We start from the raw sequence: 25,656 nt of genomic DNA, 5'->3' as shown, positions 1-25,656 counted from the left end.
CCGATCCCGCACCTTTAGGAGACGGTCCTGGCGTTGCTGGACTTTCTTGGGCACCTTCGTCACAACACTTGAACCTCTCTCCTTGAAGTGTTGGATCTGATAAATGGTCGATTTAGGTGCTATCTTAGTAGCAGATTATCCTTGCCTGCGAAGCCCTTTTTATGCAACACAATGATGAATGCACGTGTTTCGTTGCAGGTAACCATGGTTAAACAGAGGAAGAAAAATGATTTCATGCATCACCCTCCTTTTAAAGCATCCAGTCTGCTATTCTATCTCAATCAGCCTGACAAAATGATCTCCAGCCTTGTGCTCCTCAACACTCTAACTCATGTTAACTAGAGGATCGCTGAAATGATCTCAGCAGGTCCTTCTGTGTCAGGGCTGAAATGCAGTGGAAATGTGTTCAATTTAATGGCAAATAGGCATTTTGCAATTCATCTGATCACTCTTCATAAGTAAATCAGGATTGGTTCCGTTTTCAATATTTTACCACCAAGAACCATCCCAAATTTCCCAAACAAAATTGCTCCTTTGCCTGTTGCCAATTTGACTGAGAATAAGGTTCTAATGTTTTTACGCAGGCGCCAACTCCAGCCCGGTGTGCGGCGGTAGGGACGTGGGACGGCGGGCTGTGACGTCAGCACACACCTCCCGTGACGTAGCGGCTAGGTAAGGCGGTTCTGGGGGTTGTTCGGAAGCCCAGAACTGAACGCTCGGGGCTCAAGGCTTCAAGCCCGCGTCCCAAAAAAAATCCAACTACAACAACAACAAAGCAAGACATTCGAGTTTCAGCGGGTTCCGTGGCAGCTGTCAGCCGGTGGTTTTAGCAGCTAATCCGGACAGGGCAGAGCGGAGCCTCGGCGCAGCCCCGTAATCTCGGCCTGTCGAGCTGGTGGTCTCGCCCGGACGCGCCGCGGTCATGGACTTCGTCGCGGGCTGCGTAGGAGGTGAGTAAATCTGCTTCGGTTAAGCCTGTTTAAGATGGACTCTGTCTGGGCAGAGAACGAAACACCCTTCGCGCACGCCAGATAGGAACGTCCGTCTTTATTTCACTTTTATGTTGCCGAGAACGTTTTTTATTTTTTTATGAAGGCAGTTTTTATTCATTCCTGCGCTGCTCCAACTTCGAAATATTGTCCTGGATGAATTAGTCACGTGACGCCGAGTAAACACGTGACGTACGTTAACCGGCTATTACCCGGAAACGGCAGAACGGCTTAACGGCGGCCTTGTTGACAGCCAGGGCTCAAAGTCCCGCGTCCTCTCTGTGCTTAAAAAAAAAAGTAATTTAGATTAGAAAAGAGGTAGTTAATGAAAGGAACGTGTTAATTGGTCGGACGCGGCGCGGGTTTTCTTAGAAGAGCCCGGAATAGAATGGCACGCGCACACCCCTGCCTCGGCCAATCAGCGGCCAGGGGCCGTTCTCGCACCTCGGCCCACGTGGCTTGCCGGACATGGCTACGCGGTGACACCGTGACCCACCTGCTCTGGATGTCGCCGCCGCGTCGCAGGAGCCGAAGCGCGTTTCGGCCTTTAGACGAGCTTGTTGTAATTTTACTATCTCTCTAGATATTTTGTCGTCGTGGTTCCCTGCCTTTGCATGGCTGCAGTGGAATGTAGGGCTCTGATTGGTCAGAACGGGCCAGCCCCGCCCTCCCTCCCCAACGCAGCAGTAGAAATAACTGCACAACGTATAATCATTGGCTAGAGGACAGGAGGTATGGCTTTTTTTTTTTTTTTATTACAGCCTGCGGTGTCACATTACACTGAAGGACAACGCTGGGTCAACCCGGTGCACCCTGTTTGTCTTTGATCATAAAACCCTAGCCGGCCAGAGCCAGAAATTATGGAGACATTATGTTGCAAATGGCACTTTTGCTAGACGCGTTACATTAATGACCAGGCAGACGTCACAAGCTTATTCTGCTCCTAGAAATCGTGGTCGCAACTTCCAGAATGGGATTTCGTGGTAGGAATAAAACTGAATGTCCATTTCATGCCCCTCATTTAAGAACATTGCACCCGTGACCATTTCTAAAACGATTGAAATGCTGGGGCGTAAACATGTTTAGGCTGGATTATAATGGGCGTGCCGCATTCCACGACGTCAACGTAATAGCATACCCTTCTGCTTTCCTGTATTTAAAATGTTGTGTCCTGGACACTAATCTCCTCTATTCTTTCTCCCCCCCGGCAGGTGCGGCTGGTGTGTTGGTTGGGCATCCCTTCGACACGGTTAAGGTGGGCGCAGAAAGTAGAACCATTTCTGCACGATCAGCAGCTCCGCAAGCCAACAGTTGCATTAGAGTTGGCAAACAAAGATTTGCATACGACTAGTAATAAATAGATGGACGTCAACCATATCTTTATGGCCGCCTAATATCGAATTGGTTCCACCCCACTAGACCTCCGAAGGTGTCAGTAACAGTATCCTTTAAGTCTTGTAGTTTATGAGGTGGTGCCTCCATTTTCCAGCATGTCCCACAGACTGGGATGATTGCAGATCATTGTCCAAAGCATCCCTCTGCCTCCACTGGCCTGCATCCTGCTGCCGTGCCATGCGATTCATCAGACCAGGGCCGCTGCTCCATGGTCCAGTTCAGCCGAACATGGTTTCAGTTCAACGTCGTTCTTATACTTACACTCTGCTTGTGGCACGACAGCATGGTTCACTTGCTGCCTGGCATACCCGCCCACCGCCCACTGCACATTAAGAGTCCCCTATCACGAAAATATTTAATATGAGTTCCCCTGTCCTGTCTATTCAGAGAGCGGCAACGTCTCGGGAACGTCTCCCCTTATGTCGCCTCCCTGCACCCAAAGTCCCACCCCCCAAAAACATTATCTCCACCGACCATCGTATCTTCCAAACGTGCAAAGCATTGCAGTTGAGCCCAAATGCATTTTTTTTTTAGTTGTGACACAAGTGCTTTACTCGATTGCGGGATCGTTTCCCGACCCGCTGTTCCACCACTGGCCGAAACTGCACATCCTGGGAAATCTCATTGTGTGGCTGTAATTCTGCACCACGGCCGGATTTCGAAAAAGAGACGTCAGATACAGTATTAGGGGACCAACAAGACCGATATAAAACCAAAAAATGTCAGGGGACCTTTAACCAGATAATCAGTGTTGTTCATCTGGACTTCTGATTGGTGTATGTGTTTAACATTGAATTTGTTTGCATTATGAATGTAAAATAGTTAGAGATGATGGCATAACTTTTTATTTCTTCTTTATTTAAAACAGGCAAACAAATTGCCTATATTTTTAAAACCCCCACGGCGCTGTCATCCCTTTAATAATAGTTGCTGGTGTTGGACTCCTCATTTATCTTCGTCTGCTTACTGACATGTAGAGAAACTGAACACGTGTGCATTCTCTCTCAGGTCAGACTGCAGGTCCAGAGCGCACAGAAGCCTCTCTACAGGGGGACCTTTCACTGCTTCCAGTCCATCATTAGGCAGGAATCAGTAAGTTTCTTCATGGAGGCCATGGCCTGTGAAGGCCTGGCCACGTTCTGGGATGGGTTGGACGAACTGGTTCGGAGGATGCATTTGAAGGACCCTGCATTATATTGCATACATAAACATGGTTTCATGAGCATGAGATTATGATTCTGGAGGGAATATTTTAGTCACTATGTTCCCAAATGAACACCTATTTACTGTGTCTGGTCTGCAGGCTTTTGGGCTCTACAAAGGGATTGGCTCCCCCATGATGGGCCTCACCTTCATCAATGCAATTGTCTTTGGCGTCCAGGGGAACACCATGCGCTACCTGGGCAAGGACACGCCCACCAACCAGTTCCTGGCAGGCGCGGCAGCCGGCGCCATCCAGAGCGTCATCTGCTGCCCGATGGAGCTGGCCAAGACGCGGATGCAGATGCAGGGCACGGGGGAGAAGAAGTCCAGGCACAAGGTCTACAAGAACTCCCTGGACTGCCTGGCGCGGATCTACAGGCGCGAGGGCTTGGCGGGCGTCAACCGCGGGATGGTCAGCACGTTGGTGCGCGAGACCCCGGGCTTCGGGGTCTACTTCCTGGCGTACGACCTGCTGACGGCCGCGTTGGGCTGCGAGCCCGAGGACCCCTACATGATCCCCAAACTGCTGTGCGCCGGCGGCATGTCCGGCATCGCCTCCTGGCTGTCCACCTACCCGGTGGACGTGATCAAGTCGCGGCTGCAGGCGGACGGCGCGGGGGGCGCGTACCGCTACGGCGGCATCGCGGACTGCGTGCGGCAGAGCGTGCGGCAGGAGGGCTGGCGGGTGTTCACGCGCGGCCTCACCTCCACGCTGCTGCGCGCCTTCCCCGTCAACGCCGCCACCTTCGCCACCGTCACGCTCGTCCTCATGTACGCTCGCGGCGAGGACGCCGCCGCCGCCACCGCCGCCGACTGCGAGCCTGCGCCGGCCCAGCACCACCTGCAGCCGCAGGCGCAGGCGCAGCCCAGCAGCCTGTAGCACGTCTCTATACTGCACCGTATGCAAACAGGTTTTTTCTCTGCCTTATCAATACAGTTTTGAAGATGAGAAAAAAACCAAAAAAAAAAAACCAAATGTCCATTTCATTTTACAGCGCAGCGGATATTTTCCCTCTTTGTCGTCTCCTTGACTGCAGTGAAATTGTAGCATGTGGAGCGATTCTCTGTGAACGAATCGTCTGAACAAACACTACCTCTAAAATAAGAACGAGGGAAGGCTTGCTTTAAAAAAAAAAAAAAAAAAGTTGGAATTGACGTACGTGTGAGTGTGAATTTGTTAAATACGTTTTGCATCCAAAGAGGTCTGTCCTGAGCACTGGTCTTTTTCTGCTCCGTCCCGCGCCGTGTCAGTGTAGCAGGAGACTTGGCCGGCCGCCATTACCTGTACCGTGCATCATGCCGTTCTGTCTGATACATTTCGTACCGCTTTGGTGCAGTTCAGAAAGTCCGTTTTTTTTTTTTTGTGCTGTACGAACCGGTTTTTAATATCTATTTATTTATTTAACCCTATTACTTGTAAATAAGAGACCCTTTAGTGTCAATTGACTTTTTGTCTAATTTGTCTGCTCATAAGAGAAGAGCCCTTCTGAGAAAGAGCAGTCATATTAAAATATTGTAAGTAACTTGTAGAATCTTGACTAGGCCAATGAAATGCTTCATACAAGGGAAAAAATGTCCAAAGAATGTGAAATAAATAACTCGATGCACTTGACCCTGTTGACCCTGATCAATAAAGCTTGAATGATTTATTAGGACAGGCGTGGTGTGGCACTGAACATCTCGAGTTCAATGAATGAAACAAGGAAGTCCGAGTTAAAGGAGAGTAAGAAGCAGCAGCAATAATAATAATAATAATAATAATACAGTGGTGGTAGGGTAGCCTATTGGGTAACACAAGACCCAGGTTCGAATCCCACTTACTACCATTGTGTCCCTGAGCAAGACACCTTGAGTGTCTCCGGGGGGGGACTGTCCCTGTAACTACTGATTGTAAGTCGCTCTGGATAAGGGCGTCTGGTAAATGCCGTAAACAATAAAAATGGTGGTGTTCTGCGTGTTTTCTGCTAGCCAGTGAAACTCTGTATGCTTTACCTGAATGCTTATGTTTGCTGCAGTCGTGTTCTATTCAGCTGAATCACTTTGTGGGCGGAGTCGCCATTTATTATGGCCGGTGGATGAAAAGAGTAAACCTGCTCAGACATGACCTTTGTAAGCGCTACATAAGCGCTACATACTCTTTATTGCTGTGTTGAAGTGAAGATGCTGAATTTGAGAAGCAGACCTTTGTAAAATGAATGCAATGCGACTCGCTCATGAACCGCCGCGGCATTTGAATAAAAAAAAAACAACAAAAAAAAAAGCCTCTGTTGCACATGAACGGTCATTATTTTTCGCAAACGGCCTGTTTTCACCATTGTCTGGTTATATTTTATCCCTTTTTCTTAGAATATTTTCCCTTCAGTTGACATTACAAGGCTTGATGGGAGGATGACAAGAATCAGGAGTGAATTGAAACCGCATGCACAATACATACAGAAGTGTAGCCGTGTTCATATTTCTCCATCTACCTGTGATTATAGTGGTGACCAGTCACGCTGCCAAGGATAAGACAGACATGTGGCATCTTGTGGGCAGAAAAAAAAAAAACAGACAAACGTGCAGACCTACGCAAGCAGGGAGAACATATCTACTCCTGCTCCTGCTCCTACTCCTCTGTAGTCTTCTTACCAGGAACCCCGTCCCTGGTCTTGGCGCGCAGCTTGTTGACCTGGGACTCGGCGATGTCGGCCCGTTCCTCGGCCTCCTCCAGCTCGTGCTGCAGCTTGCGCAGCTTGGCCAGGTTGCCGTTGGCCTGCTCCTCCGCCTCCTCGGCGGCACGCTTGTAGGATTTCACCTTCAGCTGAAGCTTGTCCACCAGGTCCTGGAGGCGCGCCATGTTCTTGCGGTCCTCCTCTGTCTGGTAGGTCAGCTCCTTAACCCGTCGCTCGTATTTCCTCACCGCCTTGATGGACTCGGCGCCGCGTTTCTGCTCCGCCTCCAGTTCGCTGTCGGCATCGCGGATGCGCGCCTCCAGTTTCTGGAGTTGCTTCTTCCCGCCTTTCATGGCAACTTGCTCGGCCTCGTCCAGCCGATGCTGCAGGTCCTTGATGGTTTGCTCCATGTTTTTCTTCATTCGTTCCAAATGGCCGCTGGTGTCCTGCTCTTTTTTCAGCTCTTCGGCCATCATTGCCGCATCAGTGATGGCTTTCTTGGCTTTCTCCTCGGCATTGCGATTCTCTTGGACGGACTCCTCCAGTTCATTCTGGAGCTGTAGCATGTCCCCCTCCTGCTTTTTCTTCTGGTTGATTAGGCTGGTGTTCTGGGAGTGCAAGAGCTGGATTCTCTCGGTGGCATCGGTGAGCTCTTGCTCAGCTAATTTGCGGGCCCGCTCTGTCTGTTCCAGAACAGCCCGCAGCTCCTCGAGCTCGGCTTGGATTAGGTTGTTCCGACGTTCTAGCAGTCCGGCGTTCTCTTTGAGGTCATCGCTGCCATGTATTGCATCGTCCAGTTGAAGCTGGGTGTCCTTCAGGTGTACCTGGAGACTCTTAAGCTGTTTCTGTGCATCGGCGGCCTGACGGTTGGCCTGACTTAGCTGGATCTCCATCTCATTGAGGTCCCCCTCCATCTTCTTCTTGATTCTTAATGCTTCATTTCGACTCCTTGTCTCTGACTCAAGGGACGTCTGCAAGGATTCAACCATCCGCTGATAATTCCTTTTTGCCTGTTCCATCTCTTCATCTTTCTCTGAAAGCTTACGCTCGAATTCAGCTTTGACCTGGTTGAACTCCAGCTGCCCCCGAAGAATCTTGCTCTCCTCATGCTCAAGAGAACCTTCTGCTTCCTCCAGTGCCGACTGCAGCTCTGCCTTCTCTTGCTCCAGCTGTTTTCTTAGCTTCTCAAGTTCATGGACACTCTTACCTCCTTCACCAAGCTGATCTGACAGATCTGAGATCTCCTCCTGAAGGTTCTTGTTTTCCCTTTTTGTAGTTTCCAGGTGATCCAAGGCCTCCTCATACGCATTTTTTAGCTTAAAGAGCTCAGTGCTGAGAGAGCGAGCCTCTTTCTGAGATGCTTCCAGTTCACACTGTGACTCCTCATACTTTTGCTTCCATTCAGCCATGACTTTGTCAAAGCTCCTCTGTTTCTTATCTAGAGCAGCAGACGCCGCATTTGACCGCTCAAGGTCAAGCATGAGATCCTCAATCTCGTTTTGCAGACGATGCTTGGTCTTTTCAAGAGACGAACATTTCGCGTTCACTGCCTCGACAGCCTCCTCCGCTTCCTGCAGCCGCTGCACAAGTTTCTTTTTCGCCTCCTCAAGCTCTTCTGTTCTTTGGATGCCATCAGTTTCATACTTGGCCCTCCATGTCGACACTTCAGTGTTGGCCTTCGACAGAGCCCGCTGAAGCTCTGCTTTAGCCTCCTGTTCCTCCTCGTACTGTTCTCGGAGCAAGTCACAGTCATGGCGGGCAGACTGCACAGCATGGGCCAGAGCATTCTTTGCCTTCGCTTCATCGTCGAGCTGCCTTTTCAAATCATCTACTTGCTGGGTGTAGGACATTTTGCCTCTGGTGAGTTGAGAGATCAGGCACTCTCTTTCCTCCAGCTGACGCCCGAGTTCACCGTTCTCAGTGAGCAACTTCGCTCTTTGCACCGAGAAGTCATGCAGAGCCCTTTGTGCCTCTTCAGCCTTGGACTTGTATTCGTTCATTTGGTCCTCCAGTGATCGACACATCTTTTCCAAATTGACCTTGGACTTGATCACATTTTCCATGTTCGAGGCTATGTCATCCAACTCCAGCTTCAACTCACCCTTCTCTTTTTCTAGCTTTTGCTTGACCCGCTGAAGGTTGTCGATCTGTTCACCCAGCTCTGCCACGCTGTCAGCATGTTTTTTACGGAGCGCAGCAGAGGTGGCTTCATGGTGAAGGGTGGCCTCTTCCAGGTCCCTTCGTAGTTTCTGAAACTCAGCTTCTCTTTTTTTGTTGAGCTCCACCTGAACACAAGTGGCTCCTCCGGCCTCTTCGAGCCGCTCGCTTATATCATCTAATTCACGAGACAGATCCGACCTCTGCTTCTCCACCTTGGCTCGCGCAGCACGTTCTGCTTCCAGCTCTTCTTCCAGTTCTTCAATTCGGGCCTGGTTCTCTTTTAATTTCTTCTGGAGCTGAACCCCAGTGATCTGCTCATCTTCTACTTTTCCATTCAGCGTGCTGATCTCGAACTCTTTCTTTTTGAGCTTTTCTTCCAGCTGCTGTTTCTCATTCTCCAAATCCATCACATTCTCTTGGGTCAGTTTAACGTCCCCCTCCAGCTTTCTCTTGCCACGTTCCAAATCCATCCTGACCTTTTTTTCTTGTTCCAGTGAACCTTCCAGGTCATCCACTTGTTGCTCAAGTTTTGCTTTAGCCTTAGTCAGTGTATTGACTTTGTCTTCTTCACTCTGGAGGTCATCTAAAGTCTGCTGATGAGCCTCCTGCAGTGCTTTCTTCTCTTTGGTCAGCTTCATGATGTTTTCGTCTTGTGAGGCCATTTCTTCTGTGAGATTCTTAACCTTGTTTTCAGTTGCATGTTTTTCTTTTTCTACCTTGGCTAATGTCAGTTCAAGGTCATCAATGTCTTTTTTCAGCTCAGAACATTCATCTTCCAGCTTCCGTTTCTTTGCAGTGAGGTCTGCATTTATCTCCTCTTCATCTTCAATCCTCTCAGTCAGCTCCTTCGCCTTTGCCTCCAGTTGGATCTTGCTTTTGATTAGTTGTTCACACCTCTCTTCTGCATCTGTCAGAGTGTCCTGTTCAGATTGTAGCTGGAGGAACAAGTCATTCTTTTCCTGAAGGAGGGTCACCATCTTTTCTTCCAGTTCTTTCCTTCTCGCATCAGATTTTTCAAGGGCCTCTTTGAGTTTGTTAAACTCATCCTTCATGTTTGCCATCTCTTTCTCTGATTCTGCACTTTTTAACAGTGGCTTTATCTTGAAGAACATTTTCATCCAAGGCCAGTTCTTCACACCCAGGAAAGATCGAAGGTTCCACTGGATGACCATTAATGCTTCTCTTCTCTCTACAAGCTTCTGATATTCTATTCTCATCAACAAACCTCTGGAATTAGCTTGAATCCTTGTGATTATCCTAGAAAGTTGCTCATCCCGCATCTCTTCCAAGGTGCCCAGCAAGCCAGCTTTAAAAAAGACCTTTGTATGGCCAAACTTGTACTGAGTGTGATCAATATCCAGTGTCCCTAAGAGTTTTTCAGCACTTTTCTTGCTGTCCATGAACTGACCTTCTGGGATAGCTGATGGATTCAGAATTCTGTATCGTTGCTTGAAGTCTCCATAGAGAACCCGGTTTGGGAAGCCTTTCCTACAAATTCTGATGCCCTCAAGTACCCCATTACATCTGAGTTGGTGCATCACTAGACAGTTGTCCATAACCCCAGGTGTCTTGCTCTCATTTGGAATCAGGCAACGAACAAAGTGAGGGTGTGTGGACTTTAGGTTGGTCATGAGCTTGTTAAGGTTCTCCCTGTGTAGTGCAGACACAGTTTGAAAGGAAGACCCTTTCTTCTTAGCTCCTTTCCCACCTGATTTCTCTGCACCGTCAGATCCTGCATAGTTTGAGAACAGCAAGCTGAGGAGTTTGAGGGAAGACTTTTGATAAAGGCCCACAACTGTTTCATTGAGAGGGTCTTTGTTCTTTACCAACCAGCCTGAGATGTTGTAATCAACTGTGCCTGCATAATGGACTAGGGCAAAGTGAGCCTCAGCCTTCCCTTTCACAACACGGGGCTTCTGGAACATGTTTGACTTGCCCAAATGATTGTCGTAAAGCTTTGACTTGAAAGTCTGGTCACTTGCCTTTGGGAACATGCACTCCTCCTCCAAAATAGACATGATTCCAAGGGGTTTTTCAATGAGGTCAATGCAAGCTTGTAAGTCCATCCCGAAGTCAATGAACTCCCACTCAATTCCCTCCTTCTTGTATTCCTCTTGTTCCAGTACAAACATGTGGTGGTTGAAAAACTGCTGCAGTTTTTCATTGGTGAAGTTGATGCAGAGCTGCTCAAACGTGTTGAAATCAAAGATCTCGAATCCAGCAATGTCCAGCACTCCTATGAAATACTGCCGATGTTGTTTAGTGTCAAGAGACTGGTTTATTCTGACCACCATCCAGTTGAACATCTTCTCGTACACTGACTTGGCTAGTGCACCAAGGGAGTAGTAAACCTGATCCACACTTTGGCCCTTGGTGACGTACTCATTGCCCACCTTCACCCTGGGGTGACAAAGCCCTTTCAAGAGGTCAGCAGAGTTCAGTCCCATTAGATAGGCAGACTTATCCGCTGACTCTGTGCCATCTGGCTCTGCCTGCTCTTCGCGTTGCTTTTGCTTGAACTTCATGTTGCCATAGTGCATAATGGCCCCTGTGAGCTTGTACACTCCCATTTTTTCTTCTGCCGTAAAGCCAAGCACGTCAAAAGCGCTGTCAGTGGCAAGTAGTTCTTCAGAATCGTTGATAGATGCAACGGAGACTTCTCCTTGAGAGATGTAAGAGTAGTCGTAGGGATTGTTTGTGATCAGCAACATGTCTAAAAGCTCTGGCTTTTCATTGGACAGGATTTGGAAAAAGATGTGGTAGTTTCTCTCAGATTTCAGCTGAAAGGTCACTCTGGATTTCTCAAGCAAATAAGTCTCTATGTCTGCTGAGGAAAGTTTCCCACTTGTTCCAAAATGAATGCGGATGAACTTCCCAAAACGCGAGGAGTTGTCATTTCGGAGCGTTTTTGCATTTCCAAATGCCTCCAGAGCTGGGTTAGCCTGGATGATTTGATCCTCCAGTGTGCCCTTGCTTGAATCTTTCTTTGCCCCTCCACCACTTCCAGCCGCAGCGATGCTTGCAAAGTACTGGATGACCCTCTTTGTATTGACAGTCTTCCCAGCACCAGATTCTCCAGTGATAAGAACAGACTGGTTCTCTCTGTCAGTGAGCATGTACTGATAGGCATTATCCGATATTGAAAAAATATGAGGTGGAGCTTCGGTCCTCTTCTTACCCCTGTAGGCAGCAACGACCTCAGCATCATAGACAGGCAGCCACTTGTAGGGGTTTACAGTTACACAGAACAAGCCAGAGTAAGTGTAAATCATCCATGCCGCATAACGCTCTTTGAGGTTGTACAGCACGGCTGGTTCGTGAAGAAAGGTGAACATCGCCATGTCTTCAATTTTGTCAAATTTTGGTGGGTTTTGAGGGTGGACGTCTGCCTCCTTGACAGTCACGGTTCTTCCATCTTCAGTTTTGACCGTCACCTTCCCGCTGTCCTTGCTGACGATTTGCCCCTTGACATATTCCACCTTTTCATCCACTACAAAGCACTCTGTCTTGATGTCGAATGCCCTGGTTTGAGCCTCAAGGCGCTCCTTGTCTGACTTTCTGAGGAAAGGAGCAGCCTTTCCAAATTCTGCCATAAGAGCATCACCCATTTTTGTCTTTTAGTGTAATTCTTCCAAAAAGATAGACAACACGGCAACAGGACAGCCAGAGAACAGTGACAAAGCAGGGCAGTGTCAACTTTATAAAGGAAAACCATATGCCAAATAAGGAGATACGTTCTCAAAACAGAAGTGGTTTGGGGGCACTCAGCAGACCTTAACCTGTCAACTTCCTTATTTGGATAACTCACACCCCTGTGCTGACCAGTCTTGATAACGTCTCTCTAGAATGAAAAACTGAACAATGACAAAACGATTGTTGCCACATATACAATTTACAGAAACATTTAACAGAAAAATTAACAGTTTGATTCCTGTTAAATTCCTAAATAGTCAGAGACGTAAGCCTAAATGCTAAAAGCCATTCCACTCACTGCCATTCCACATGCCTTAGGTCTTATCACAAACCTTCCTGATAGATGACACTGACTATCACTCCACTCAAGTCTCTTTAAATAACATCCAAGCATGCGGCCTCCTTGTTAAAATGATCTACAGAATTCCTGAATGTCCAGGAGGACTACACAGACACAGTCTTTTCGGAACCTCAAGGTACTGCCCTCGTAAGTTACAGCGGCATGAGAAAAGGACTGTTGGCCTATACTCAGCTATAAATACTTTTAAACATTGCATTATAGCATCAGAACAGGAAAATGACTATATATAGTACAGTTTTCAGTTGTTAAGTACATAACTCTACGTGTTCATTCATAGTTTTGATGCCTTCAGTGAGAATCTACCAACGTAAATGGTCACGAAAATAAAGAAAACACATTGAATGAGAAGGTGTGTCCAAACTTTTGGCTTGTACTGTGTGTGTGTGTGTGTGTATAGAAAAATGATTTCAACATTTCTAAACATTCATTTTACATTTAGAAAAACATTAAAAGTACTGTTCATTGAGCTGAACATTTGACTTGGCACAGCCTACCCTGATTAATCTTAAAACACGGACACTTCTAATGAGTCTCTATGCCGAACAACCTTCAGTGAAGAGAGCTGAGATAACAAGGGACCTGCTATCTCCAAGTACAACAATAGCCCACCATGTGTCAGCTCATGGATATTGGTTTCTGATCTGACGAGTCCTCAAGAGTTACTCAGAATTTAGTTGTTGCACTTAATTCCGCTGCTTTAACCACTTAATACCCCCTTTTATTATTGTAATGGGTTAGCAACCTTATCGTTAGGGATTTTAAGTATAATAATATATGTATTTGAAATATGATTTTAGTGGGCAAGAATACTCTGAGGTAATTTATTCAATGGAACAGTGCTTCTGTTTTTAGTAGGGCAATATTGTTCTCATTCCACCTTTATGTACATCCTTTAAGATAAACCTTGTCATTTTGACATTGTACAGAGGTAAACATTGCAGCGATTTTCATGTTTTGTAGAAAAACATATTCATTTTTTTCATATATTTCAATCCAAATTACGCATTGCAACCCTGTAACCAAGTGTTTTTTTTCAGTTCTTGATGGTTCCTGTGTTCTGCAGCTCAGTCCTGATGTCCTCTCAGTCTTATGGAAGAGTGTCAGCAGTGAGACATTCGTTTGCGGAACTTTTCCACAAGAGGCACCAAGCACTGTGGTGAGCCGCTCTGCAGTAAGAAGGGGTGCTGTAGGAGCTTGGTGGCATCCTCTCGCTTTTGGGGTTCCCGAGTCAACATGGCACCCAAAAAGTCCTTCAGAACTGGGGAGATCTATACAAAAAAAATGAAATTCTTAGTGTAAATATGGGAACATTTCTAATTTTGTGTAATTAATGATCAACTGCAGCATCAATGGCAATTTTTTCCTCTATTAGGGAATTTTGACTTGTAGTTGCCTTAAATCATGATGGTCGTCACCCATTAGGGGGTGTTTGCTCTTTGAGCCCTTTTCAGTCAATGCAAGTGAAACTTAATGTGACTCTGGCAGCCCTTACAAAACAAACATAGATTGCTATATACTGCAATTTACATTGCAATACATTGATAAATATATTTCAAAATGTGAGAAACTTCCCAATATATTTGCAATATATAATAATATATTAAATAGTATAAAAATGTATTTATTCAATATATGAAAATGGCAATAATTGCAATATTTCCATATATTGTTGTATATCCCATTTCATATATTTATATATTGCTTACATATAAAATATATTATTATAGAATATATCAACATATATTACTATGTACAATTCACAATATATGAATACACACGAGTTATATTGTTACATAATATATTGAGAAATATATTTTTGTTATGTATGGGAGAATTGCATGTGCATTCTGTAAAATGAAGTGACTCTGCTTCTTCAAAAGGGTCTGTCGCCATTGCCTCCTTACCCCTACATTAAATCAAGAAGGACTGTAAATAACTATAAATGCACCATACACCATGCAGTTACAGTTATCTTACTCCACCTAGGTGAAATTAGTGTTGCCATAAGTGATCATTATAACAGGCTACTTGCACCATATTTATTACTAAAGCAATGTTGCAGATTCAAAAATAATGTCTTTAATAGGTGACATATATGGATGATTTCTTTTTATTGTAAAATTGCTCCAACAAACAAGTACACACTAGCACATACAAGTATTTAGAATAATATGGAAGAAGCATCTTTTGATTTCATTGTTAAATTCAAGTATGTAAACCTTACCATTAAAAAGTTAGGTTGGAAATGCCCTGCATTAAAACTATTAAGTCTAGTTTAGTATCTGATGCAAATGTGGGTTTCTTCTAATTATTTTCTAAATGATCCTGTACAGAAATAACACTATCTATTCATTACATATAAAGTGGAATTTGTATGTTGTGGTTTATTTCCATTACTAAATCAGAATATATATAAAACTTGAAAATTTTTATGCATTAAAATAAAAAGGATGTTGCTTCATGTGCAGCCACTATTAATGAATCAAGTATCCAAACAGTACACAGAATGTCTGTGGTTTTTAAATCCTTTGCACTTTTTTTATTTCAAGGTGAAGGTAAGTCAAGAGAGGTCGTCACCTTGTGTGTGTTTTTGACTGTTGGTGCTGGCTCATCCCTAATTCTCTTCATCGCTGCTATTGGTGTCTCCGTGAAGTAGGGAGGCTCCCTGTCCACCATCTCCACAACCATGATGCCCAGAGACCAGATGTCCACCTACCACACACAGCAGAGGTTTTAGCAGTTCTGTTTCTGGAGATTCCAATTTGAAATTCCATTTTCATAGAGAAAACAAAAAAACCCCACACAAATCGAAACAACAATACATACTGACGACTTTGCTATAATTTTGTGATAAGCATGAGCAAAAAACAACAGGTCAGTATCTCAGGAGGGGATACACAGGCGATTAGAAGCTGTATTATCTGTCTGTGACCGAACAATCACCAGGCGTCTGGTTTAAACATAGACAGGAGGCTAGTGGAAAGGATGCCACAGAGTGGGCACAGAAATAGACTCAGCCATTGTCATCTACCTCAGTGCCATAGGGTGTTTTTGAGACAACCTCTGGAGCCATCCAATACGGTGTTCCCACCAGAGACTTCCTTTTTGGGATGTCTTTACTGATCTGGGCGCAGAAGCCAAAGTCTGACAATTTGACCTGGAAAGCAATTATCAAGACATGGAAACCACAACATGTGATTCATTCAAGCATTAATTTATGTAAAGTGACCTGATGGAAAAAAAACTCCCCAGGGGGACTGTCCCGGTAACTACTGATTGTAAGTCACTCTGGATAAGGGTGTCTGATAAATTATGTAAATGTTAATATATTCAAATATGCACCTATGTATGTTTAATAGATGTTAATGAGGGATCTTATAATATTGGTTTGATCAGGTCATTCAAGGTCATTTTCAAGTTTTTGAAAATATATAACATTACTCTTCCATCCAGAGAAAGAAGGATGGAGTCACTTTTGATGTCACGATGGATAACCCCCTGGGCATGTAAGTATGCCAGGGCCTGCAGCACTGCCTCACATACTGTAGCGATCTGCTCCTCAGTCAGGCTACAGAGAGAGTAGACAAGTATACACACACACACACACACACACATATACACACACACAAAAACATAGAGGCTGTTAACACAGGGAATGAAATGCATGACAACCTTAAAAAATTTACAATAAACCATGCAAAACCTTGTATGTGTCACAGTGCAAACTTTGTATGTGTCATATATGTATATATATATATCTGGATATATTTCTCTCAGTATATATTGCATGCAATAATAATTTCAGTTTTTGCACTAGTGGAATATAGTCAGCTAAAATTGGAGCTGTATGAGCAGGATCTGCTGCCCCCTTCTGGTCACTGACTTGGTATAAACACAGAAAACAGCACCCAGAAGATATGTTTTCCTTCATTTTATCACAACCTAGGCACTTGTGGACATATTTGCATTAATTTAGATAATTTGAAATCTTAATGGTTTGCTCAATGGAACATTGTGGCCTCTTCTAAAGCTCTTTAGTTGTGTACACATTTACATTAGAGGCCAGATATTTTGAGTGAACATCAATACATTAAACACACTCCTGATTTATCTTGTCCTATGTGGCAAGTTTTTTTTAATAAAATAAATAAAAACTGCTCAGTGGTGTACAGGAAGAGGTCTTTGTGGGCCAAAATTGGGCATAAAAAGCATGAAACAATTTTGTTACACAGCCATCCAATGTGTATTTTCTTCTGGCTGAGAGGAGTAACATTTTTCATTAAATATACATTTCTATATTCTTTATTTCTTGAATACAACAAGATATAATAAAGTAAAGTATATTAAGTAATATTAAAGTGTTTGGAGTTTTATTTGGAGCGCTCACCTGGTTTCAGAAACAATTCTGGTCAGATCGCCACCTTGAAGATACTCCATAATAACCCACAGCTCTTCCTCCACCAACGCACTCTTATACATCTCAACTACATTCCTATGCCTGTAGTCTCTCATAATGGCCACCTGATGGAAGTGCACGTGGTTCTTTTTTCATAAACGTTTAAAAGTAAATTGCAAAGAGAATTTATTTGTCAACGGTCCATAGGTGCTGCTCTGTTTTTACCTCATTGAAGAGCAGCTCCCTCCTCTGTTGCTTACGGAGGTCCATCATCTTCACCGCCACTTGCCGGCCAGTGTGCCTCTCTCGGGCAATGCACACCACGCCTGTCGAACCCTCCCCTATCTTTACGAAACTTTCCAGGTAGGTGCGAGGGTCGCCCTTGTCCACGACTGTCTTCAGAGCGGATTTAAATTCGTCATGAGTTACAGAGGTTGGTTCAACAGGTGAAGAAGGTGTCTGGTCTGGACAGAGGTGGACTGCCACGCCCTCTGGTGGGGCGATCAAAGGAGAGCCTGCTGGAGGAGACCAGGGCTGGGAAGAGCTGTCTCGTAAGAGCATGGGACTATTGCCACCATCTGCGCGGCCTGGAGGGAAGTAACTGGAAGACGGCCTCGGTGCTCTGTGAGGTGATGCTCTACTGGACAGTTTTGGAGTGCTGGTGCCATTGGGCAGGCTATTGGCCGGGTGACCCTTTAAATTTGACAGGAAATTGATAAAAAGAACACATTTTTACACAGCAACCATTACAGTGGAAAACACAATAATCAAGAACCAGTTTTCTTTTCTCCTGTAATTAGGACTGTGAATCGATTAAAAAAATAAAACTCATTGCATAATTTGGTATTAATCCGAATTCAATCACAAAATGCCCTGCAGTATTGGACTGTAAACTAAATTTAAATACAATTTACTGCAAAATACAATTCACTGCTGCTGTGCTAATTGTGATAAATAATTTTAACATGTATTAATTCATGTATCTTAGATAAACACCAATCTATACCCATAGTCTGTTGCTCCAGCGCATCTGTGGATAGTGATATGTTTCTGCTAGCTCAAAATACGTCATCTGTCTGAAAAAAACACTGCACCGGTTTGATCTGTACTATATTATTTCATCTCAAACTTTATAATGCGCCTTAGACAACCCTACTGCCAACTACTGAATATTTGCATGACTTAAATGATAAAAAAAAATGGTTCAAAACAAATCAGCGCATTTGAAAGCAACCAACCGTTAGGTCAAGTGACGAGTACGGCCTGGTAGGACTGTCCCTAGATGCTCTCTCCAGCTTCGTGGTGACACCAACTCGGTTTGGCAGCTGGGAAGATACTGGATTGGCCAGCAGGCATGAAGCTGGCCTCTGAGATGCATTGTAGGTTTGAGGTCTGGGTGCCTCACTGCTGGCATACTTCCTCACGTTGTAGCATCCGGACAAAGGTGAACCACTGTCACTGGGTAGGGCACTGGGGCTTGAAGAAGGTGCGAGGGACATTTCATAGACCGATTTGGCCCTTGGTGGCGTGGCATTTGGGTCTAGTGTTGAGCTTTTGAGTTGGGGGCTGCCAGCTCTGATGCGGGCACTGTTTATGCCATTCTTCCAGTCTGTAGGGGAAGGCTTTCTTTGGGCCTCAGCCTTTAGCTCCTCATACTGGTATGTGTCCCCTTCAGGCAGTTCCCCAATCCAACCCATGGACTGGGCACGTTTCCTCACTGACGGACTTCGTCTTCGGAGTGAGTTCGAGCTGGATACAGAGAGCCTGGTCATCTCCATGATAGCAGCTGAGATGTATTCGCCATGGCCTATGAAACTTCCACGCACAATGGTCTGTAATAGAGGTGAAAGAACATATTTGGAACACATCTATGGTCACTTTTTTGGTGGTAAGCACTGCACTACGTGCAGTTCGTTCAAAGGTATAAAATAAGTTCAAAGGGATCTGTATAAAACAAAAAAGGAACACAATCTTCCACGTAACATGAGTGAGGAAGTTTCGTTTCGAGAGCTTTCAATCAACAGGCTCCTCAAATGTCAAACTCTGTTTACAACATAAAAGATCTGGGTGTTGGATATTCTACGTGAAAGAAAATAATTTTGCATAGCTGTGCCAATTTGAAAACATTGCCCTGTATCTCTAAATGACCACAATTGCATGGTTCTGGGTGGCCAAAAGCAAGACTGGCATCTGGTGACTGCGGCGCTATGAAAAGGATGTCAATGGACCCAATGTCAATGTCACCCATTCTTGGCGTGCTAACATGAATGCTTAATAAAGTAGGTATAAATAAAATTGTGAGAATAATCTTAAAGTTTTAAATAATCAGATATTGACAGCGCTAATTTGAGGTCTGTGTGAAAAGCATATTGGTAGAGGGTCAAAACGAGGCCCGTGCCTCTGTATCTATAGGCAATTTTCTACTCGTCTATCAAATTAAATATTCAAGGTTTAGGAAATTTGTATTAAACAAAATCTCTCAAGATTTTTTAAATATAATTGTATATAATTTAAATATAATATAATGTATATTATGTATAATATAATGTACTTAACAAAAAACAGTGACAAGAGCTACTGCTGCTATTATGTGACTTTATCATGGAATGGTTGTGGACAGTATGTGAATGAAAAGGCTGCAAAACAACACAGGCACAGTGGTCTGAGTGTCTGTGCATCTCTGCATGGGTTCCCTGAAGCATGAAAACATGTGACAAAAGCAGGGAACATATTAGGTGACATACAGGTGACATTTTAGGCACCTCATGACATCACAACAAAGAATTTAAAGAATTTTCTCATTGAATAGAATTTCCTCTTTGTATTAAATAAAATGCTTAAGGTATATACACTACCGTTCAAATGTATTGGGTTCTTACTTTCCATGAAATGAATAAGAAAAAAAATCAATAAGAAAAAATCATAATTATGCAGTTAATACTGAAATACTCAAATCAAAGTCTGAATTTGGACAGTTGATGGCTGGTTCTCTTTGGTTTCTTACCTTCCTGGGTCTGAGATCCACCGTTGTAATGGTGGCAGGATCCACCACAGGCTTAGGTCTTTTCAAAGTTTCAATGAGACTCTGCCACTGGGATGGTAAGCCGACAAAACAACCTTGTGCCGGGTCAAAGGAAGTGTGCACCCTGTGCTCGAAGTCCCTGGGCGCAGAGATCTCCAGCCTCTTCTTCCTCTTCTTCTTGCGGAACATCTTGAAGCAGAAAAAGGCCTGTAGGAAACAGGATGGAGTCCCATTATGGCACGACACCACAGCGTTCCTATTAGAAGCCATGGATGCTGATCCCATGAAGCTCTCTGAATGAGGAAAACAGTGCACAGTTGTTTTTTGCATGAGCAGTAAACCAGAAGAGCCAGGTGAGCCAGAGGCTGAGAAAAGGGGTGGGACTTGTTCAAAATGAGCCTATCGGAATGACCTTCCTGCTTGGCAGACAGAGGTTTGATTTTCTCCATACAGATTGTTTTCCGGACATACTTTAAAGACGAGGTAATGGTCAAGCTTGTTTCAACAGGCAACGAAGTGGCAGTGGCATGATCTATAGTGATGTTCTATGAGGTCTGGCTCTGTATTTATTGACTGATCTTATCGACGTGGCAACAAACAGCCTCGGGTTCAGATGAATTGAACACTGGCTGGTCATTTGAGGTACATCTGTAAACTGTGTCCTTAATCTCCAGTCAACTTTATCGGACTGATGCTGTTTGTTGCTCTAAAACATTTAAATACCTTTCAGCATAGTTCCTTCCGAAACATGCAAGCTGCACATTTTGTATGCACTTTCATATGCAACCCCATACGATTAAAGATGCTGGTGGTTTTGGCTCATAGGATACGAAAGGCACTTGGTCCATGTCCACATATGGCTTCTATTTTGCATGATAGAGCTACAGATGGTACGGTGGCATGTGTTTACTGACAGTAGTTTCTGGAAGTATTCCTGGTCCCATTCAGTAATGTCATTGACACAGTCATGACGATGAGTGATGCAGCTTCATCTGAGGCCTCGAAGACCATGGGCATCCATCCAGTAAAGGAGATATCTCGAGAGATTTCGAAGACATCCAATTTATAGCTAATCATAGACCTGATATCAATTAGTGTGGTAGTAGCCTAGTGGGTAACACACTCGCCTATAAACCAGAAGACCCAGGTTCAAATCCCACTTACTACCATTGTTTCTCTGAGCCAGACACTTAATTCTAACTGTCTCCAGGGGGACTGTCCCTGTAACTACTGATTGTAAGTCGCTCTGGATAATGGCGTCTGATAAATGCTGTAAATTAATGGATGTTCTTCCAGCTCAATGTTTTAAAACCTTCTTGCTTTTTCAGCCATTACGTGTCCTTTTAGGACCTGTAGAAGGCATAATTATTTTAAAATGAACTCATTTAGTAGATAAAGGTGTACAATTTCCCAATTTAAATATTTGTTATATTCTGCTATGTACTGTTGGAAAGAAAAATGGGCTCATGTGATTTAAAAGTATTTTAGTTTTCATTTTATTCAGATTTAAGTAATATCCCAACTAAGGTTCTACAGATAACTACCAAGTGCTTGATTTTGTTTTATCGAAATGGAAATCCTGAGGACACTTTAAATTACACAAGCAAACAAGTGTGTAGTACCACATTTTGCCCCTGTAATTAATACATGTAAGCTGCTTTGTACCAGTGTCAACTATAGGAGCAAATGTATTTGACTTAAAACATAATTGGACCATTGAATGTTGGTCATACATGGACTTGGCATCCAGACGATCACACAGAATATTCATTAAATACAAAATACCAATCTTGTGCTATGGATCTGTGTTAAAAGGGCTTGGCCAAATTGTTGACTGCTTGACCACTCCCTTTGTCAAGCATAAAAAAATTAACATTACAACAGTGCTGTGTGACATATGTGTTCTGAAAGGCCTATGGGTGTGTTTCTTCCACTGGACCAATGCACCAATTTCTGATCTCATTCCTCTCTAAGGGTCTAAAATAGTCATGCAGAAGTCCCAGTTACAGAAACAGCCCAGAACATTCTGATATTTTGCCACCTGACTCTGAGTCATAAAGTTCCCTGTCCAAACAAGCCACTTCATATTTGCTTTCGACTTGAGTAAATTATACACAGAAAGTCTATGGAATCAAGAGCTATTGTTGAGATAAGGGATTAAATGGTTATTGCTTACCATACAGGATGTGAATAATCCCAAATGCACTCAAAATAGTTAATAGTTTAAAAGAAAAAGACAAACCAATCATCATGTTTACACAGACATGCATCATAATTACGTTGGGCCGTTTTACCTGTTTTAATCTGTGTTGCTCACTGCGGAAGATCTGAGGGGATTGAGAACACCTGCGCCCCCTCTTTCATGCTGATTCCCCCCTGCTAGTCAGCAGAGGCCTGCCAAAGTAAGACAGGTGAAAGGTGTCATTTATTTCATGCAATATTGACAATAATTCCCAATGCTACAGCTTCATGCATTTTAGAGAAGAGAAGAGAATACTAATACATGCTGTAACCATAACTTATAACTTCATAAAAAGTGAAATTTGGACACACATGGCAAGAACCTTCATAAACAGAGCAGTGATGACACATTATACTGAGCAACGCCCTTTCTCCAAGTCATGTTTAACGAGGGCTTTTCTCCGTCACACTGACCAAACTGGTTCAATAGCATGTGATCTAGGCCATGTCTGCAGCAGGCTTTGTTGCTGCATTGCCTTGTAACTTAAGTCTGTGTCTCCCAAATGCATTTTTTTTTTTTTTTTTTTTTACAGACAAGACAAGCTGTTTCTTCTCTTAGAACAGCTCTCAGTAGGAGAAATGTATTATTTTACAATAATCAGAAAGTGATAGAAATTTAGTTTAGTTAAGTAGTTTAGCCTGGGGTGCCACCAAGTCCATGTCAGGGAGGACAATAGTTGTTTCCATTACAGATACAAAACTAAAGTGACATCTTCAAAATCATAAAAAAAAAAACAACTGCAGCATGACATTCGATTATGTTACGTGATTTAAAAAAAGATCAGATAAGATTTAATAATGTATTTTAGAATGTGTTTCAATTGCTTGTTTTTTTTTATTAAAGAGGGAAATATGTTGAATAGGTTAAAATGTCTAAGGTTAAATCCAGAATAGAGGACTTTTTTTTACTTGTGATCAGGGCACAAAGGCAAAGAGGGTTATCCATTTAAAAAATGCATTATAAGACCATGACCACCAAAAGAAAAAGGATGGTTTGTCCCCGCCCCTTTTCAGTATCCTCATTAGCTATAGCTGGTCTGCAACTTGATCAGGCTTAATCCTCACCACACAGTGTCTGAGGACTGCTTTTCTGTTTATTTTGCGAGATACCTCTACTCTTTAAATGCTTTTCCTGACTCAACATGTTAGACCATTTTTTCTCAATCCTTCGCCTAGAGAAGCAACCTACTGGAACGTTATCGCTCCAGCCTGACCTGAATTAGCCTCAGGTCTTTCTTAATGGCCTAATAATGAAGCAGACTAGATTTGACCAGGTGCGGGATTGAGAAACCCTGCACTGGGACATATGTCCTGACAAGACCTATTAGACGCCAACTCACACAGTTGCAAAAGCTGAGGAGGCAAACAGTGAAGCGCCCAGTGAAACTTCCAGCCTATAGGTGGAATAGAAACGGAACAGGGGTGTCACATGACCAGTTTCAGGTAATATAAGATGATGTAATTCATAACTCTGAACTTTTTAAAAACTAATTTTGCATTGGTTGGATTTGCTAAAATCAATAACAAGAACAAAAGAAAATTGATCGACACATGCCAACTATTATTACATCTGACAAAACAGGTTTAAACATCGTAGGGAAAAGACGTGTTGAATGCTGAGAAATTATCTTTAGTATTAAACAGTGTATGCATTTTAATTCTTCACACCATAAAACATTCATAGAGTAAATACAATTTGGAATTAATAATTAATTGGTTCATGTCAGGAAAAATGTTTTATCAATAACGTAAGAATAAAGTACAAATTTGCTGTGAGATTTAATACGTGAATTTAGAGAGACTGATGATGAAATATAATTTTCCGTTTATCTCAGAATAACCAAACGTATGCAAATAACCACCACTAAAAAGGCAAAACCATAAATAAATAAGAAATTATTATCAGATATGCAGAATCACTCAGACCACATGAATCTCCTTGCGGGTCTGTGGAAGCAAGTCTTTGCATCATCTAATTTTACACTTTAAATGTACTTTTTCAACAGTCAGTTTTCCATCACACATCTTTTCTCAATGCTTACTTTTTTTTTTTTTTTCCTGTTTAGAGCCTTCCAGTCGAGAGATTACCAACTCTTTCCATTGTAAAGTTTAAAAGAAACATCACCGACCTTTTGGCATTTTGAAAATCCAGCAGTAGGGTTCACACAACTTTGTGTCAAAATGCGTGTAGGTACTCACTCCCGTTCACACATGACAAAAAAAAAAAAAAGGCAGGAGAGAAAGAAGGGCTGGCAACTTCTCGGATCTACACACTGCAGGCTCCCGCTTGTTCTGCTGATCTGGGTGCGTTCCTTCCCCCAGGCTCCCAGAGAGACACACTGCTGCTCTTGTGAAGGTGACTCACCCTCCAGTCTACCTTGCAGATGTTACCGGGATAACTCTTTGTGCAAACGTTCAGGTCTGCAACGTTTTTCTTTCTGACAGCAGCTGAAAAGACCTTTTTTTGTTGTTGCACCAAGCCTAACTCGCCTTACCAAACAGACACGCTGAGGTGTTAGTCCTTGCAATCCGAGAGCCTGTGCACCCCCCCGCCTATTCATGTGCATTCACCTGCACCCAAAGGTTACCTGAAAGGCCTTTAGCAGCCACTCCATCAGTCTGCACCAGACCAAAAACTAGGAAACGAATCAGCACATTCTCATAACTACTTACCTTTACAGAAAAACTCATCCTGGTTGGAATCATCATCAAAAAAAAACAAAAAAAAAAACAGATGGCGAGGAAATGTCTAGACAAGTCTGGTAGCTGACATGCAGCCAGCTTTTACACTGACCCTCTACAATATTTCTGCAAGTGATGAAAGCTTAAAGCAATAGGCCGCAAAGTGCGTTGAAAAAAACAGTGGTGGGTTATCTTCCAATGCATTTATGGTCAGTGCATCACATGTATGAAGACGCACCAATCCCTGCCCAGCTAAGTACAAAAAAGGTGCTGCCACCATGCCATAAACTTTTTAAAAAATAAAAAATAAATAGAAAAAAAACTGTTTGAAAAGTGCACACGCCAAGAACTGGCTTTCCACAGCGCTTGTAAAATTGCAATAGGCCTATACAGACAGAGCGAGGGGTTTTCTGCCAAAACTGCACTTTACCTACCTGTGGTGCCAATTTCTGACAAATCCCACGCACTCTACAGGTCGTAACATGCCAAGGCGCCTCACATTTCAAAGCCCACACTAGTCCAACAGTTGTCCACAGACCACCCAGCCCCCGTACTCCAACGCATCCAGGTCTGCGCTGAATGACTCCAGGGAAGTGAACGAGGGTGGCTGGGTGGGACCACAAGGCAGGCCAATCAAGGAGAAGTCAACAGACCACCATCTTACCCGGATCTTTAACCTGAGCTGGGTTATTTTGCTTGCAAATGAAGCTGGCACCCTCCAGGCCAGCAGTTAAACAATAGCCAGAGGCAATAACTACAGCAATATACAGTACAGGCCAAAAGTTTGGACACACCTTCTTATTCAATGTGTTTTCTTTATTTTCATGACCATTTACGTTGGTAGATTCTCACTGAAGGCATCA

The 25,656-nt window shown here is 43.7% G+C and overlaps 3 protein-coding genes across 11 annotated transcripts; 1 reads left to right on the top strand and 2 right to left on the bottom strand.

Annotated features, from left to right (window-relative positions):
* Positions 1-652: 652 nt before the first annotated feature.
* On the top strand, positions 653-5,437 carry LOC114763472 (mitochondrial basic amino acids transporter-like). Of its 3 annotated transcripts, XM_028953199.1 has the most exons (4): positions 653-950; positions 2,201-2,244; positions 3,393-3,476; positions 3,688-5,437. In XM_028953199.1, the coding sequence occupies exons 1-4, from the start codon at positions 923-925 to the stop codon at positions 4,465-4,467; spliced, it is 936 nt and encodes a 311-aa protein (XP_028809032.1). In that variant the 5' UTR covers positions 653-922; the 3' UTR covers positions 4,468-5,437. The 3 variants fall into 3 exon arrangements, with proteins under 3 accessions (XP_028809032.1, XP_028809031.1, XP_028809030.1); XM_028953198.1 differs by lacking the exon at positions 653-950 and having other exon boundaries at positions 1,765-2,244; positions 3,766-5,437; XM_028953197.1 differs by lacking the exon at positions 653-950 and having other exon boundaries at positions 1,765-2,244.
* Positions 5,438-6,125: 688 nt separating this feature from the next.
* On the bottom strand, positions 6,126-12,053 carry LOC114763469 (myosin-6). Its single transcript, XM_074933595.1, has one exon. It carries the CDS (start codon positions 12,004-12,006, stop codon positions 6,193-6,195), a length of 5,814 nt encoding a protein of 1,937 aa, XP_074789696.1. The 5' UTR covers positions 12,007-12,053; the 3' UTR covers positions 6,126-6,192.
* Positions 12,054-12,271: 218 nt separating this feature from the next.
* Positions 12,272-25,362, bottom strand: pak6b (p21 protein (Cdc42/Rac)-activated kinase 6b). Of its 7 annotated transcripts, none has more exons than XM_028953192.1 (11): positions 25,228-25,244; positions 23,452-23,505; positions 22,165-22,264; positions 19,853-20,077; positions 18,087-18,680; positions 17,074-17,541; positions 16,840-16,973; positions 15,894-16,020; positions 15,484-15,609; positions 15,030-15,164; positions 12,272-13,720 (listed from the first exon to the last, which is right to left on the bottom strand). In XM_028953192.1, exons 4-11 carry the CDS (start codon positions 20,057-20,059, stop codon positions 13,553-13,555), a joined length of 1,959 nt encoding a protein of 652 aa, XP_028809025.1. In that variant the 5' UTR covers positions 20,060-20,077; positions 22,165-22,264; positions 23,452-23,505; positions 25,228-25,244; the 3' UTR covers positions 12,272-13,552. The 7 variants fall into 7 exon arrangements, with proteins under 7 accessions (XP_028809025.1, XP_028809023.1, XP_028809024.1 ...); XM_028953190.1 differs by lacking the exon at positions 25,228-25,244 and adding an exon at positions 24,241-24,336; XM_028953191.1 differs by lacking the exon at positions 25,228-25,244 and adding an exon at positions 24,154-24,205.
* Between the last annotated feature and the right edge of the window lie 294 nt (positions 25,363-25,656).

Source organism: Denticeps clupeoides, chromosome 14, assembly GCF_900700375.1.
Source record: "Denticeps clupeoides chromosome 14, fDenClu1.1, whole genome shotgun sequence".
Taxonomy (NCBI): domain Eukaryota; kingdom Metazoa; phylum Chordata; class Actinopteri; order Clupeiformes; family Denticipitidae; genus Denticeps; species Denticeps clupeoides.
The sequence above is the reverse complement of the archived record's forward strand: the minus strand, read 5'-3'. Positions and strand labels throughout refer to the sequence as shown.

What these genes read in the sequence shown, in the direction of transcription:
- LOC114763472 (XM_028953197.1), top strand. Translation starts at nt 2,068, where the DNA reads ATGTTTAGGCTGGATTATAATGGGCGTGCCGCATTCCACGACGTCAAC. An exon ending in ATCCCTTCGACACGGTTAAG is followed by an intron (nt 2,245 to 3,392) that starts GTGGGCGCAGAA and finishes ATTCTCTCTCAG; the next exon opens with GTCAGACTGCAGGTCCAGAG. An exon ending in CCATCATTAGGCAGGAATCA is followed by an intron (nt 3,477 to 3,687) that starts GTAAGTTTCTTC and finishes TCTGGTCTGCAG; the next exon opens with GCTTTTGGGCTCTACAAAGG.
- LOC114763469 (XM_074933595.1), bottom strand. Translation starts at nt 12,006, where the DNA reads ATGGGTGATGCTCTTATGGCAGAATTTGGAAAGGCTGCTCCTTTCCTC.
- pak6b (XM_028953194.1), bottom strand. Translation starts at nt 20,059, where the DNA reads ATGTTCCGCAAGAAGAAGAGGAAGAAGAGGCTGGAGATCTCTGCGCCC. An exon ending in TTCTTTCTCTGGATGGAAGA is followed by an intron (nt 15,610 to 15,893) that starts GTAATGTTATAT and finishes ATTGCTTTCCAG; the next exon opens with GTCAAATTGTCAGACTTTGG. An exon ending in AAACACCCTATGGCACTGAG is followed by an intron (nt 15,165 to 15,483) that starts GTAGATGACAAT and finishes TGTGTGTGGTAG; the next exon opens with GTGGACATCTGGTCTCTGGG.